Source organism: Toxotes jaculatrix, chromosome 16 (assembly GCF_017976425.1).
Source record: "Toxotes jaculatrix isolate fToxJac2 chromosome 16, fToxJac2.pri, whole genome shotgun sequence".
NCBI classification, from domain to species: domain Eukaryota; kingdom Metazoa; phylum Chordata; class Actinopteri; family Toxotidae; genus Toxotes; species Toxotes jaculatrix.
The window spans coordinates 9,370,089-9,386,129 of record NC_054409.1 but is presented as its reverse complement, the minus strand read 5'-3'; the positions used below and the strand labels follow the sequence as shown (position 1 = coordinate 9,386,129).

The 16,041-nt window shown below is 41.6% G+C and overlaps 1 protein-coding gene across 7 annotated transcripts in view; it reads left to right on the top strand.

The window, feature by feature from the left end:
- vav2 (vav 2 guanine nucleotide exchange factor) overlaps window positions 1–16,041 on the top strand; it is a 192,824-nt gene that overhangs the window by 122,657 nt on the left and 54,126 nt on the right. For all 7 annotated transcript variants that reach the window (XM_041058425.1, XM_041058423.1, XM_041058424.1 and 4 more), the window contains exons 3-4: window positions 6,023–6,081; window positions 15,634–15,702. In XM_041058425.1, the coding sequence (XP_040914359.1) occupies window positions 6,023–6,081; window positions 15,634–15,702 (128 nt within the window). The remainder of the gene's footprint in view (window positions 1–6,022; window positions 6,082–15,633; window positions 15,703–16,041) is intronic.

Genomic DNA, 16,041 nt, shown 5'->3' with positions numbered 1-16,041 from the left:
AGTTCTTGACGCAAAGATATTCCACTTAAGTGTTTTAAAACAGAGGAAAAACAGCTTAGTGTCATGTTGGAGAAGCTGGAACCAATCAACAAATATCTGACATTATTTAACCTTAAAATGTAAAACACTTACCCGAATTGCTTATAAATCAAGCCACTCATTTCAAAGCCAAAACCAACTAAAATCAGCCACATCTCAACTTCCTTTTGTGCCTGCTCAGCAGAGCTCTTCGGTGGAGGGAGCGTTGTCCGACTCCCGCTGCTGAGTCACCAAATGCCTGCGAGTTCTTCTCACCGCCCCCTCGCTCCCGAAAAAACCTCCCACCTCCCTGCTCAGCCTCGAGCCCAAACACTGCTCTGCGATACTCTCAACACATCGCCTCCTCATTCATTATGAATGGCCTGGCTTTGCGACAAAATATGCTGCAAGCATAACAATCACAAGTGATCAGTTACTGAGCATCTTTTTGTGCTATTTATTGTTTAATCTGGGCTCATTTATAAGGGTTATTAACGCTGCTTTGATTCTGTAATGCAGAGATATTCAAGCGGCATTTCTGTCAAACTTTTAACCAAAGCATTTAGCTTTACGGGTTTATGGGGAAAAGAAATGCTGCACGCAAAGAGAGTAAACGCATGGCATCTTCCGCTGTTCTGCATTAAGACCATGATCCATTTTTAGTTGTTTTGACTCTGCACTCTAGCACATTTGATGTGAAATCAAATTAATGACTCTGGGGTTAAAGTGCAGACTTGAAGCTTTAGTTTGAGGGTGTTTGCATCAATGTCAGATGAATTTTAGAGGTTTAGAGTAATGAAGGTTTTGGACAGGTTAACAAACTTTATATGCAAATCTTCTATCTAATTGACTATATCTTTATTTTTGTATTCCTTTTTTTGTCTCCTCCCCATTTTTTTTCTGCTCTTCAGCCTCTTATCTGGACCTTAGACTCGTGGATCAACTTCCTTTAAGCCTCATCTCTACCAGGACCTGTCCCTTTACCAATATTGCAGCCTGTAGAGTAACATTGATCTGTGTGTGTGTTTCTGTGTACACGCCTGTGTGTAGGAAAATACTCATGCATGCACAGCTGATACACACATGTACAAGCATCCTGTGACACACTGACATAGTCACACATAAGTGAGCAGACCCATGTATGGTGATTTAGCGTGAAATGGGACATGGCTGCAGCGTATTGGCAGGTGTTTGCACATATTATCCACAGTTGCCCTTTATGCTTCAAGCAGCACAGGTTCAGATCAAATCAATGTTCAAGGTCCTAAAGCTAAATAAGCTCCAGCATTGATTTGCAGGCACATATTCACATCAATAATTCATATCAATGGTTGTAGGAAATGCGTGGAAAACTGCCCAACTTTTCCGAAACGCTTAAAAACCCTTAGCATCATCTGCATTATGTTAAGCTGACCCACATTTTCAATCAGTGATATAAGCAGTAACTCTGTACATTTGTGTGTGTGTGTGTGTGTGGGCTGAATGCCCGTCGTAGGCTTACCGCCATTTTGTCTGGCACTGGTGGTAAATGGGGTCTTTAGGTCATCATCAGCAGCACTCTTTCTGGCCCTCGGGCCAACCCGGAGGCTTGTTTTTTTTTTTTTTTTTTTGCCTGGACAAACACAGTGAAATCCCCTGTAATCAAGCAGCTGGAAGGTCTGCTTTGAGGGGATTTAGTGCAATGTGGCAGGTGCCAATCTGACTGTGGGATCAGGATTTGCAGAGGCCCGGCTCCCGATAGCATCCAACAACTTTAACATGAGCTGATGGCCGGAGACTAATCACAGTAATTCATGCGATTTCTTTGCACAGCACTCGCTGTTTGTCAGAGACGAGGTGCACAAGAGCCCATTAGAGATGTGCTGTGGACACTCAAACACATCCCACGAAACTTTGTGCTGTGTCTTTCGTTTCCACTTTTATTCAGGATGGTAGAAGTTCATCATATTTGGCTTCATCTATTGTATTTTATTTAGTTAGTTTATTTTCTTATTTCAGAAATATATTTATTAAGTTCCTGTTTCTTTGTGTCTAAGAGTGTGGATTGTTGTTTGTCATCATCAGGGCATTTCTCAGATTGACTAAACTGTATGAGTGCCTGGCTGAGGGCATTAAACCTGGGTAACCTGGCTGTTACCTGATTCATATTTTTTCTTCCTGGTTTGATTCCTTTTTTCTTTAGCAGGACCCTGTAGAAAAATTAAGGCTGAATGAATAAATGGAAAAAAAAGAAAAACCTTTTTAGGGGTTAATATTTAAGGGAGCAGCTTTGCTTTATGCCCTGTGACGTTTGAGGATTAATTTTAGGAGGACATTTTCGTGTGTGAATTGCGTGCATGATACTGGAAAGAAGCTGTGAAAGAGAGTGAGAGAGAGAGAAAGAAAAAGGGAGACTCAGCCCAAAGGAAAAAAAAAAGACAGAATAAGAGAAGGTTTGTAAAAGGCAGGAACTCCCGGAGGCAGTGGGACAGTAGGATGTACACACACACACACACATGCATGCACACGGATGGGCTCAGCCGTCCCTCCTCTGTCTGTCTATTATTGATGTTGGGCACGCAGGGTTCCCACTCAGCCATCTGTTCTCAGCTCTCCCACTCCGTGCCCCTTTTGCTTCATGCCTACCACTTTGGCAGGCTGGCATAAGCAGAGGAATGCTATCCTATCAAAGTGTGAATACTTCATAAATATATCACACTATCAGGGAGTTGGCTGTTGGAGGAGGAGCCCAGAGAGAGAGATGAGGAAAAAAAAGCACAATAGTAATGTGATGAATTTTTCATTAATTCTGCCTCTTTGTTACATGACTTCCAACACATGCATTGATTTGCGGTGTGAGATATGATCACATCACGGCCGTATCACATATAAACAGAACTGGCGGTTGGGTGTGTTTTATGATGGACTGTCAATAGTCCTCTTGTGCACGTTTTCAGATCCTAATCCGATCACAGCCCCGCCCTCCTACGGTTCATGGCATATGGCTGCAGGTTTGATTTGATTTGTAATTGATGACCATGCATATTCAATCAAGCCCTGGTTGTCAGGGGAAACGTGTGTTTGCAAACACTTGGCTTCGCCTCGCGGCTAAGCCATAGATGCAATCCTTATCCCAGCTCCCCCTGCTCTGCCACGTGCTCCACACACACACACACGCACACACACACACACACACAGACGTGCAAACAAACTTATAATGCAGCAAATGGATTCTAAATGTTGCATGTCAGACTCATGTAGGAACTGCATGCATCAGTGAGGCTGTCTGATTTAACATGTGTCTTCAGTTGCAATGTCCTGACTGACAGAAAGGGTCAGATGTGGGCAAGGAGATGCCAGGGGGCTGTGGGGTGGTAATTAAGGTAAGATATTGGTTTGGGGCTTAAGAAACCAAAGCTGTCACTCCATCGTGTGACTTGTCTTTTGCATATTCCTAGAGGGGTGAAAGAGGCTTTATTCTCTGGCTAGCCCCAGCGTTAAGACCCCCCGGGGAGTACGAGATGAGAGGGAAATTAATAATGTGTAGAGACTCAAAGGCTTTGACTCAACCACAAGGATCAGAAGAGGGCGAACAGAGTATATTAGACACAGACAGGGAAATAGAAACACGGGTGAGAGAGAGAGGGAGGAAAGCACAATCAGACAGATGGGCCACCTTTGAACAGAGGCGGGAAAATAAGGAGAGTGACATTATGAGACAGATGAGAGAAGTCAGCTCCAAAAATGTGCATTACAGGGACACGCCACTGAAAATCTGTCTTCAGATCACCTACAGCCTCTAGGCTTCAAAGGCTACTTCTACATAGATTATTGGTGGAGTGCTTAAATAAAATCAAGCACTACCCTGTGTTCACATTACAGAGATAAATAAAAAATGGAACTGTCATTTTATTCATTCGTTACAATGTGAGAAGACTTTTCTTTTTTTTTTTTAACTTCTTCAGCTGCACTGAAAACAGATTGCAAATTAGCATTTCTTACCAAAGCCAGAGGGAGTCACGGACTGCCAGTGCTCGTGGTATTAGAGACATATTTTTCACATTATGGCGTGTGAGGCTAACATGAACTAAAAAGACGAGAACAAACTGCTTAATGTTAAGGAAAGTTGAGATTTAATATTAATAGACTTTTACACTGTGATGTGTGGAAGTCACGCTAGCTCGCTCAGTGCTGGCACACTCGCGCCTTGTCTCCCCAGGCCAATCAGGCCTTAGCCCTGCTGTGACCTCTCTGGCTCGAAGCCAGCAGCTCCACTATCCTTTGAACCTGGACGAACCTGCCGGTGTTTAGCCGGATCTGCAGCTGATCACAGCTGATCACACTGCCGGGCATCAAATACGGATTGCTACTAAATACTGAATTTACCCACCTATCTGTCTATCCATCCATCCAACGGATACTTTTTCACAAACATTTCCTTTTTTTTATGTCGGCTTTCCTGATGTCCTGTGTTTAAATTTTATTGGCTGTTGCCCCTCCACAAAGACAATGCAGGCTAATAAGAGAAAAAAAAATGGAGCTAATAATGATGCGGGGGCAGTATGCCATATGTGGTCCCTCCCTGAAGCATGGCCAGGTGGGCAGCATGCCACCCAGCAGCACAAAGGGTTTATCCACAGTGATTTATTAAACACCCTAACCACTGACTAAACAGAGGCTCTGAGATAAATTAGCAATCCATTCTTCTCCCCTCTCTCTTCTCCTTTTTCTCCTTCTTTGTCTGCCTCTCTCTTTCCTTTTTTGGTCTCTGTCCGCAGAGTGCAGTGAGAATATATGTTAGGGAGGTGTGTAATGGTAGACGAGGCACATATTGGAGCCATTAACCATGAACATGACTGCCTATTACACGGGTCTTTAGCAACACAGAGAAGTAACCCCTTATCATCCTGCCGAGCGATAGCCCCTTCAAGGCCCCCCCCCATGTCCATAGAGTGGTTAGATCTAAATGAATGTGATGCATTCGCTCTCCATGTAATCCCTCCACTCTCCACAACTGATTATGTTAAACATGAGAACAACTTGAATAGAGAGAATGAAAGGTTTTGGTCAACACCACTTCAGCATTACTCCAGAGTCCCCAAAAGTGGTGGTCTTCACTTCACAACAGCCATTAGCGTCGGCTCATCTGGAAATTTAAATACCACAAGCGCTGACATGCTGCATTGTGTGTTTAGAGAAGAGGGAGTTTGATGAGAGGCTGTAGATGACACACCTGCCGAGGAACAGGGGTTGAGATAACAATTTTCTCCTCCCTGTCGAGGAGGCATCTGGCATTGTCACGGCGTTGCAAACGGAAATACACCCAGGAGTGGGTAATGAGGCGTAAGAGACAGGGTTTGTGTTTTGTTGTGTGTGTGCGTGTGTGTGTGTGTGTGTGTGTTTTGGGGTGGTGGTTTCCTCATCTTCCTGAACTAGCCTCTGCAGACCCAGCAAGCACGCCATCTGTAGTCCTCCGCTATATGCCCATTTGCGTGTAACTCATAACCAGCATTAAGTCAGCTTAAAAAACAGGAACAGATTTAACTCTTTTGTACTAAAACACAAAAAAAGGAGAAAGGGAAAGTTTGGAGATTATCATAGGAATTAACATTGAAAACAAAATAGTGGATTAAAAAAAAAGGAAAATGTGGGGATGGTCAAGTATGTCGATACATGTGTGTGAGCTGGTGTGTGATCAAACCACGGTGGCTGCCATCCTTCGTGACTGTGCACCACATGTGTTTGGATGTCATCATTAACATGCTGGCCTGCATTATGTTCACACACAGTCCTGTGGGGCGGCTGAGAACTGCAACTTTCTTTTGTTTGTTCTGTCTGATCTCCATTCACTTCGCCAAAGTATTTAGTCTGCAACCATAAAAGATAGCAGAAAACTAGAAATAATTTATTTATAATTTATTTTGCCAAAGAAAAAAGACAAACAATAAATTTTTTTCATTAAGAAAACATTGACAAAATGGACTTGATCATCTTGTGTGACAAACAATCTTTCTGTGTGTTTCAGGTCATCTCTGCACTGTCAAGGATCTCCCACCACAGCATTGCACAAATCAAAGGCATCAGGTACGTGTCTCATCGGCATCCCTCTCATTTATCATTTGAGCAGCTGCTGCTCTCAAGAGTATCGGTGTCAAAGAAACGGTTTGCATGAATGTATTCCGCGTTTACTTGTCGGCCTGTATTAAAACAGAGGTGGCTGTTAGCATCTGCTGCTCATTTAAAAGTCAATTTACATTTTTAGGCAATTAGCAGCAGCTTTTAGCCACTGTTATCTTGCAGGGGCACAAAATAATCCACAGCTCATTTCCATCTGTCACTCATACAGTACTGCAGTACACTGCTTATGTAGTAGCAGTATATCATAGGCTCTGCCGTCTGAGTCATAATACTACATTGTATACAGGGGTAGTCATTTTTTTTCTCAGATAATGGCGAAGCTGAGAAAATCCTTCACACTGTTTTATCAGGCCTGGAATGGTCTTCTGATTTCTCTTCATTTGCTCAATCTGCTTGGAGCTTGGTGGCTCACCGGCGCCACATAAAAAGCCATTTTATCCATTTGAGTAATGAGTTGATGGAGCGTGCCCATTAGGAGCCATGCCAGGAAATGAAAGGAGGAGAAAGAGAGGGAGAGTGACAGAGAGAGAGAGAGAGCAGGTCCCTTGCCATTAATAAAGACAACACAACCTGCTGACTGCTGGCTAATTCACTGCCTGGCCACATTGGCCATTTTGCTGGGAGGTGTCAAAATCAATGCCCATTTGACCTCAGTGTAAATCGGGCTCCTGGGTTTCTAATCCCGAGTTTCCTCTCAACTCAAGAATCAAGAATGTCAATTACACAGTATTTTAAGTTCAGATTCTCAAACTGTGGGTCAGAGGGCAGCAGCCCCACCCCTCCCTATATGCATACAGGTTAGGGGTCGGGGTTAGGGTTACAAAATCTTGCTTGGGGCCCCTGTTTGGCTAGGGGTGGCCCTGGGGGCCAGAACCAAGATGGCTGCAAATCTAATCTCATCATAAAAGGAATATTGTAGTTGGGATTGCTCTTCCTTTAACCGAAGGATAAGCACCTCACTGCTGACGTGTCCTTGAGAAAAACTTTGATTACCTTCCAGCCCCTGGGGCTGACCTGACCTCTTACCCTGCTTTTGGAGGGAAATGAGCGAAAACAGACCAACCTTTGGGAGATCAGTGAAGTATGCCTTTATTAAGTGAGGTCAGATTTGACTCCTGACCTTTAGAAGAAAGCATCGATTAAGGTTGTTAAATGGTACGCTGAGCAGCATTCTCTGACGGGAACGTGTCAGTATAGGAATTGTATGGTATGGTATTGTATCTACGGTCACTATTCATTACTACTATCTATTAGTCATAGATAATCACTCACTTTACTAAAAATCATTTTAATGTAAAACTTAGGAGTGTCTTCAGAACAACAAAATGTATATGGTCCATCACACACAATCACTACTGCATCTGCTGAGGATGATCATTTAATACAGCCAGCTTACTCCAGCTTCCCTGTATTTCATTCTGGGAAGTCACCAAGCAAGTGCCTTGCTGGAGCTAATACAATCGGCTGCTATTCATCTCCCTTTTTCATATGGGAAGGCTTAAGATAGCTGTTAGGAGTCAACAGTGCACATTTAGAGATCAGTGCTGATTCGTGGTGGTATCAGCAGTAGGACATATTTAGTGTTGATATCTAAAACAGGGCTTAATGGGGCTTTAATCAGTCGTTTGTCTCTCACTGCTCCTGCTACAGGCTTCACAGATACGCACAGGGGCATATGACAAATGCGTGACACGGTCCGAGGCCATGTACTGAATGATTTAGCACGAACAGGACGCTGCTATTAAGGATAGCACTTACACAACATGAATGTTCGCTGACCCAAGTTGGCCTTTCTATAGGGTACCTTCATCCATTTCTTGGTAACTCTGCTTAGGGCAAGGTCAGCCACATTCAAAGGTCCAAGAACCTGTCAGACCTCTTCTGTCTCACTTCAGATCCCCTGTCGACTGTGTACAGGCCTGACAACAGCTATAATCATTCAAACACACACCATGTCCGACATGTAAATGGTGTACCATATAGACAGCATGCTTGTGCCCTCCAGGTCTACTTGTACGCTGACTCGGTCATGTATAGCACCTTTCAGAAAAAGGTTGCAAAGTGCTTTACAGAGGAATGCCATTCCAAGGCTAGAACTAGAGATGATAGCATCAAAAAGTAAAATAGAATCCAATGAAACCAAGTAGATAAAACAACAATAAGGACACAGGTGGAAGTGGAGGTTCAGCCTAATAAGTGCTTTAACATTAATCAGTGAAATATAGAAACCAATTACAAAGTGAACAGGTAACAAATGAAGAGAAACCAGGATAGAAGAATAACACCATATACTGTAGCCGAGGACCCCACATTTGATCATAAAGTTGTTTAATAAAGGTGCAGCAAAAAGGCAAACATTAGAATTCTGACATTTCTTTAGAAAATGTCTTTTCATCGGGTGACTTTTCTAAGTCACCCGTCTCTTTTGAGGTTATGATAAGAGAGGTCATTATAAGAGAAAGATGAGGTTCAGTTGGCAAAGTAGTAAGTGCTCTTCTTCTTCACTCAATTTTCAGATGAATATTTCAGTTCCCCTTTTTTCCTAATTTCCCAAAAGAAATTAGGAAAATCCACTAATAATAAAAAGGCTCACCTATTTTCTTGATTAGTTTTTTCTTTACTTTATTTTCAGCAAACAACAAATTGCACCATGTACCCTGTGTATTTTTGAATTTGGCTGTATTTGAATCAGGGTTGTTGAATTTCACTCATCGTCTGCCTCCACTGCTGTAGAACCTAAACTAATATATATGAACATATTGCCTGAAAGAAATTGTTTTAGAAAGTGATTTAAAAGATCTTTTCCAGCTTTAGTTCCTCAGGGTGGAGTTCTTGGTGCTCAGACAATAAGTCAAGTGAAATTGCTTTTATTTATATAGCACCAAATCATAACAGAAGTTATCTCAGGGCACTTTCTTTATTTAGAGCTTGTCTAGACCATCCTCTTTGTATTATTTACAGACACAACATTCCCCCATGAGCAAGCACTTGGCAACAGTTAAAGGTTCCACACAGAGATGTATACTGATAACAATAATAAATATAACAATAATAAAAATCATCATCAGCGTAAGACAAATAATAGTATAATATTATAATAAGACCAGTAATGATAATTGTAGCAGTGGGTGATGAACAGGATGATGGGGGCAGTGGGTAGTTTGAAGTCACAGATCCAGACTGTACAGCTCCTCTGTTCTATAGGGTGACTTAGAAAAGACCTTGAGTGCCGCTTCAAAATTCACTTGAGGAATTCAGAATTCTTGTGTTTGCCTTTTTGCTGCCCTTTATTAAACGTCTTCATGATCAAATGTGGGGTCCTCGGCTACAGTTTACGGTGTTATTCTCCTATCCCACAGCTGACTTTCCCAAGGATCTCAGGGACCTCCTTGACCCGTCAAATTTGGCAGGGCCCAGTAGAAAACTACAGAATCCAACATTATCTTTGCATATGTACACACACACACTCCGTCAACATTTACCATTATCACCAAAGAAGCCAGAAAAATAAGCTCACTGAGCAAGAGCTAAGCTAAAGTAACCTGCAGATCTGAACGGTGTGTAAACAATCATGGGATTCTCAAGATTGTTGCTAAAGGAAGGAGAGCGCTATGAGAGCTTGAGCTAAACTAGTGTGAGTTTAAATATACAGCAGCTAAACGGCTGCTGTTATGAAGAAAATAACAAAATAACTGAGTTGAGATAGAGCAGCAAAAAAATAAAAAACGCTACCGCTTTCCGCTGTGTCCCCGATAGCCCCATGGTCTCAAATGATGTAAGTAAAGACACCCCATCAGGCCGCCCATTGAGCTTTAAATGATTGGAGAGCTCCTCACTCTGTTAAATCTCTGGGTAACGTTGCCACAGGCGTGTTCATTGACATTCTGTTGAAGCCCATTGATCTCGTCTTTGATGTCTGTTCACTGTAACCAGGCCTCAATTGTTCACGTCTCTGTCACTGTGTCAGCATTCCAGTCCTGCTCCGAAATTAAGGCTTTATTTTAGACCCACGCAAACGTGGGTCTAAAATAAACGTGGGGCTTTATTTTAGACCCACGTTTGCGTGCTCCTCTGCGCACACAGAGATGAAACAATACCCGTGCAATCATGTATTCATTCAATTATGAAAATTCTCTTCTTGTGGACTCTGCAGCCAGCTTGAGTTCTTCTTTTACATCCAAGAACATACATTTTGCTGGTTACAGAGAAGAATGTTCCCCTCTTTTATTTTTTGCCCTCAGTTTTACTTCTCAGGCAGCTGACAGGAAGCCTTGCATACGTCATTCAGGGCTTGTATTGCTATCTTCTGTATATTTTTGGGAGGGTTAAAAATCCTAAAATTTCTATTTGGACTTTACACAGTTTGAATCATCCCCTAACGAGATGCTAGAGTTGAACATCAGTCAAAGCACTGACAGAAGAGAATTCATGTTTAGCAACTGAAATCTATGCTTCAGTCCTGAAAGCGTTGCATGTCTCTTTATATATTTTTGTTAAGTTTGTATTTAATTTGGTCTGGTTGAAGAACCTCTAACTTCCTTGTGTTAACGTCTCTCTATCTGTGAATAATTCACCTCAAAAACTGTCTGTCAGAAGGAAAAGTTTTTGTTAGAGAGACAAAACCCTGGATAGACAGGCAAAACCCTAAATCCTCTTGTGTGCGACCTAATGTTACCATCTCTTTGTGTGTCCTGGCAGTTGACCTTGTGTTTCCCACAGCTTATCTGCAGTATAAGCCTGCGTCATCCTCTGTCCTGTTATTCAGCCTCTCGCTCCTTGCTTATCTCTACTATCCTCACCTAACCCCACTCTAACCTTCAACCCGCTCGCGCGCTAGTGTCCTAGTTCATCGCTGATCCCAGCGGTTTGAGCCTTCTCGTCTCGTGGGGTCTCGGAATCCGAGTCATAGAGTTCGAGAGACCTCAGCTCAGCATCGAGATAGAGAGCAGATGAGGAGGAAGTTTGCTGAGGGGTTTAGATATTGATGTAGACCTTTAAATCCTCCGGTTGTCAGATGTACGCTGTGTACTTCCCTTGATTGTGGGTTTTTTTTCTTCAATGAAACTTTATTTGTTAGACTTGCGTATTTTACAGTAACAAACACTAGTTGTGTGTAAAATTAAAAATAAATTTGATAAATCAAACTACACTCTTTCATAGAAATAGGACATATAGAGGAGATTGTGAAGGAAAAGTGGTGACAATACATGCCTAGGCTTAGAAATACTGGTAACCAGCATCAGATGCCAAAGCAAAACAATAAGAGAAATAAGAATTAGTAATATAAAGTACTTAAAAACTAAACAGTCTGAAGCAAAAGAGAAAAAATTAAGAAAAAAAAAGAAATGAAAAATAAAGAAAGTACATCTATGGTTAAATTCAAATCCTTCTTATTTAAATGACACAGAGCTGAATTTAGGGCTACTACTAACAATTATTTGTCATTATCGATTTACCAGCCAACATTTAGTCACTTTTCAATCACTAATTGATAAATTACCTGATGAAAACGCATATGATTTGATGGATACTTCCTCCAAATAATAAATACACATAAGATCTAACAAAACTATATAAAATTACGGCTTTACTGACATGTTTTGTACTTATTAGAGAAACAAAACAGATTTGTATCTCTGTACTTTTTATTTTTAAAACAGATGAGGAGTTCAGAGCTCTGTAGGCACAGCTCTGCCTCCTCACGCCACTGAATTACTTCCCATCAGTGCGCAGTTATCACGCTGTACATCCCCTCCTCATTCTTAAACATGCCGAATGAAAACATCGCACGTGCTAATTGCACACGTAAATGCTGTGAAAATATCTTAGACGTGCAAAAAAAAAAAAAAGGCTCTTGCTCCTGTGTTACTTAGCACACACACACCCTCCCCACACAAGAGCGTCTATGAAATGAAACTGCTGTTGCCAGGTTTAAAGGAGGAAGGGGAAGGTTTATGGACAGGCGTGGTACAATAAGTGCACTAGCTTTCTCGAGCTCCAGCGATTTATCGACCCCTGCAGAAACAAAGCCGTGTCCTGGGACATGAAACTGCCTCCAACGCTGTTCACTGAGCTGAGTTCACACCTAACGACTACACTTTTGTTCTGCTGTTCGACAATAGTTGATCAATGGGATCGGCTCACTGTGGCTTTGTCCAACACACGTGTGCCAGCAGTTCCCTTTACTCAGTTCACCCTAAGACAAAACAACTAAATGGACAATAACACACACACAGTGGAATCATCCAGCCCCCCATACCTGATACATCTGAGAGCCATCTTACTCCACACAGCAGAGTGAACAAACAGATAATACTTTATGTTATGGGGCCAGGATTTTCGATTTTTTTTAAAGAACTAATTTGTTAGAAATTATAAAGAAACATGTTCAGTTTCATTCCAAGTAAATATTCACTTTATTGTTGGGGTTTTTATTCTTGCCTGTAGATAAATTTAAAATTTTTACAGGTTCAGCTGACCTGCTGTTCAGGGACTAAAGAAAACTGAATAGGGTTGCTATTAATTGGAATTAATTCAGTGGAAGTGTGTAGAAGATAAACAAATACAGTGAATAGACAACTGATTACTTCAAAAAACCTTTGTCAAATACCACAACATCCACTCTGGGTCACCACGCAGCGCGCAGACCTGAACAACATGAAGTAACATGCTTGCAGCATATACAATAGAGCACTATTGAATAGCCAAGAGACGGCTCATCAGAGGAGCTCTGATGAAATTATAAACACAGTTCAATTACACCTGGTTGCACCATTTAAGAGAAATGAAAACGGCAGCATTGGACAGTGCTTGGCTCCGCAAAACAACACTGCACTGATAGATATGAGCGCATATCTCCACCAACTAGTTTGTAATTAAATTTTGCCCTGCGGGACTCCATTAATAACATAATATAATGCACATTTCATTGGAGGGGGCCATCAGATCTGCATGCGTTATCTCACTCTAGAGGCAGCACCTCCTGCGTTGGGTTTCTGCTCATAACAGTGTGTGAGAACGTAACATAAATCAGATGAGGCAGTCTTTGTGTTATTGTTTCTTAAAAATAATACTTGTAATTAGCTCTTGAAAATGCAGAGGTTTTAATGTTTTAATGAAGTTACGCCACTTAAACGTGTGTGTGTGTGTGTGTGTGTGTGTGTGTGTGTGTGTGTGTGTGTGTGTGTGTGTGTGTGTGTGTGTGTGCTTGAGGGTGGTGAACTAACCTGTGACTCTCTTGCTGAGCGTTCATTAACCTGATGCCTGACACATTATTTCAGTGTGACCACTGCTTTAACTAATACAAAGTCTAAGAGCTAAGATGCACAAACCTGTATACACAACTGAAATGATACAATAAACTACTGTACACACTAACAGGTCATGGCTGTAGGGTCTTTATGAAGACGCTGGACACAATAAATGTTCACCTTATTAAATAATTATTTATTAATTGTTTCGTATTACAACATAAATGGGAAAACAGATTAGTTAGTGGACACACACAGGAATCATTAAGAAGCACAACAAAGAGGAGCCCCGCTCTAAAACAGTCACAGAGTGCTTCACATGAAAAAAAAAAGTGAACATTCTTAACCATTTTAAACACAATATTTGTTTTGACTTGCTCTCACATGATTTAAAAATGCTTTTTTTGGGGGGGGGGGGGGGGTATAGGAAATGTGGATCCAGAGGCAAATCTCACTGTGCTCAGTTCTTTCACATGCCAGCTCACGCAGGCTTGGAAGCACAGGAATTTCTTGCTGAATAGAAGTTTTTGAATGTGGTATGTCCCACTTTGCACAATGGGCAGTGTGGCTGGTTGAATTTAATTGATTTGTTATGCATTCCAGACATACTGAGGATTACCAAATTGCAACTGGTTTGGCTACCACGGTGTCATAGCTCACAATACTATCATTTTAGACTCCAGAGTAATTGTGGTTGTTCCTTAAATTTATTATTAAGTTAGGCATGTTTGAAACTGACTACAGTACATTGTTGTTGTTTCTACTAGTCACAGGCAAGTCCAGATTAAGGTCAAATATTAGTTAATGCTTCTTAAATTATAATCCCTTAGGAGGATGTTGAGAATGGACAGTCCTGCTGTTGTTGTGTTGTAACTGATAGTCAAACATGTAGATGCAGCCTGTGCATCGCTCCTCCTACGAACTCGAAACCCTCACTCTCCCCCTGCCCCCTCTCACTCTGTCCTCCATCTCTCTTTTTTTTTTTTTGAGTAATGGTACTGTAGAGTCCTTTGTGTGTACGTGTGTGCGTCATGCATGCATGAGAGGCTTTTTGACAGTACGAAAACAAATCACACGTTCAGTAGTTACATTACACAGTGGGAGTCAAGGTCAACCTTACAGGCCTGTTTACCATGGCAGAAACCAAACCACTGCTGCCTGCTGCTTTGTGTGTTATTCATTGTTTGAGTAGAGGATGGTAAAAGCAGCCTGCTGCTCCAAAAAAAAAAATCAAATTTCATCAAATGACCAGTAAACTGTACAGTACGTTTCATTCCCAAAGAGTTCATTTTTTCCCACATTAAACATTTTAGCGTGATTACAAAGTGAGGGTTAGCTGTTTGTAAGACGTACTCAGGATTAATTCTAATTATACAGGCTATTTCCGTTTCAGTAACTTTAGCGTGCTTGATGATTAGCGCCGATCATGACCTCACTGATTTTAATGGGTTTCAATTGTGCATGGCATTAAGCTAATAGGCTGTAATTTGTAGCAATCAACTCTTGTGAAAGAAAAATGAAATGTTATAAACACGGTTGACCGATCAAGACCATATCAAGCACTTCAAGATAATGTTTGCGGAAAACAGATATCTTTCAAAAGATTAGAAATAAATCCGCCCCTGTTTAATGAGCTAATTGATTAGTCTTCCAGTTTTATGCTCTGCCACTTCCCAGGAGTGTTGGGTTTGTTGACACTGTGTGGGCGGAAATGAGAAGTTTAAGAAGAGGATGGGACAGGATGAATCATTGGAATTATCGTGCAATGAGCTTTTATTTAGGCTGTTGTCACTCACAGTGTGTCTCACTGTGAAAAAGTGAACATATGAGTAAAGAAGGTCACGGTTACTCTCCCTGAGGGTTCTTGAAAGCTGCCCAAACCCCCAGAGAGGTTCTATAAGACACCTGGCCATCCATCTCCAGGAAGGCTGTTTACCTTCCTGAATTCCTGAGAAAGTTGGCTGTGGGAAGATGCCAGTTTTTTTTTTTTTTTTCTAATGTGTCAGCAGCAGTGTGCTGATGTGTTTTGACAATGTTGTTTGTGACTGATGGGGTCCTCTGTTGAATGCATTCTGCTGTTGTGCTGCTGCAGTGATGGAGCTAAGAGTGACAACCTGACAGATAGAACACGCAGTTTTCCACTGGTTATTTTTCTACCTGGGACGATGTGGTGTGTGTACTGATAAAGCATTTTGTATCCTCTCTCACTCTCTGTATCTCTTTGTGTATGTGTGTGTGTGTGTGCCAGGCCCTTTCCATCGGAGGACACAGCTCTGAATGAGGATGATGTGTACCGGAGCCTTGAGGAGCTGGCAGAGTAAGTATGAGCTCCACTACAGACACCCATAAAAATTTGTTTTTGTCACCTAAGAGGACATCGCAGTTACTTAAATTCAATATCTTTAGTCGTACTCTACCCTTACACATGTAAAAGCACATGATTTACTCCAACCCAAACATTTATATAACCTAAATCTGACTTGATGTTAAGTGAAAAGCAAGTCTAAGCCCTAGAATTTAATGGTTTACCTTGTGGGGACCAGCTTTTTGGCTTAAAAGTGCCCCACAATGTGATTAATCAAATTAAACTCACAGATCACACTGTTGCATGTTATAGTAAACAGGATCAGAACAGCTCAGAAAATAAAATAAACAT